Source organism: Loa loa (assembly GCF_000183805.2).
Source record: "Loa loa unplaced genomic scaffold supercont3.1837, whole genome shotgun sequence".
Lineage (NCBI taxonomy): Eukaryota > Metazoa > Nematoda > Chromadorea > Rhabditida > Onchocercidae > Loa > Loa loa.
The window spans coordinates 1-1,176 of NW_018110016.1; the positions used below are offsets into that span (position 1 = coordinate 1).

The following is a 1,176-nucleotide window of genomic DNA, read 5'->3' on the forward strand; positions in this document are numbered from 1 at the left end:
CTAAATATTACACAAATATGACGATTATTTTACTATATTAGGACCAGAATTTATAGCAATTATTTTGTGATTTATAAATAAACATTGCCATTTTGTATAATTGAAGATTTTTAATTTTATTTATTTTTCAAAATAATAATTAGTATGTATTGAATAAGTATAGCAATATTTATGATAATTATTTGAACGAATGAACCATTTGAATAATTCTAGACTTCCTAATTTGGTTCATTTTTAAAAACGCATCAGCTTCTTAATTAACATAGGTTATAATTTATTGTCATATGATTTTATCAAGGTATCAATAAATCTCAGAAATGTAATTATTAATGGAATGTAATTTGTAGCTTCTAATTAGTATAAATTCTAATTATCATTTATTGTTATATGATTTTATCAAGGTATCAATAAATCTCAGAAATGTAATTATTAACAAAATGTAATTGTTCAATGTTTGACGATGAATTATTTAATATACGCGATTTATATATGTTATGATTAATTAGCTAATATTAGCTATGCTTATTTTTTTAGTAAAATAATCAGAAAAACGAACATCGTCCATTTCCAGTTGATACAAATTTTGGTCGACCGGTAAACCACGGGTTTGTTATTAATGATGATGGATTGATATATCCGAAATAACTATTTGAATTAGTTAAAAAAGGATTGAAATTGTTTGGAATTGTAATTGTGGTTGTAAGAAGAGGTGTACTATTCCAGCATACACCTTAATGTATATGTAATATAATAATGACATATTAACATTAATATTAATACAATAAAAATTAACATTTGTTAATACAAACCTTAGTACCACCACTGTCATCACTTTATCGTAAATAGATTAATCATTCATATACTGTAATTAATATACTACCATATTAATATCAATATATAAATATTAGCTATTAGCATAGCAGTATGTAATTATATTTCAAGAACTATTCAAGAAATAGAACTTTATTAGAAATAGAACTTTATTAGAAACAGAACTTTATATTCAAGAAATAGAACTTTATTCATTTAATTGGAGTTACTTATACAATAATTTTAGGTTTTCATAAATGCAAGCAAAATTTTGCATAATATATAGTATGCTAATTTTTTTAATTTCAAAATTTCTTAAACATACATTTTTTTTCATTTCTTAAGTTACTTAACTAAGTTATTTTT

General features: G+C 22.0%; 1 protein-coding gene across 1 annotated transcript; it reads right to left on the reverse strand.

The window, feature by feature from the left end:
- Positions 1–542: 542 nt before the first annotated feature.
- On the reverse strand, positions 543–730 carry LOAG_15349 (hypothetical protein; the record flags this gene model as incomplete). The annotated part of the gene is made up of 1 exon (XM_003150840.1): positions 543–730. A coding segment is annotated over one exon (188 nt), but the record flags the coding sequence as incomplete, so codon positions are not given.
- Between the last annotated feature and the right edge of the window lie 446 nt (positions 731–1,176).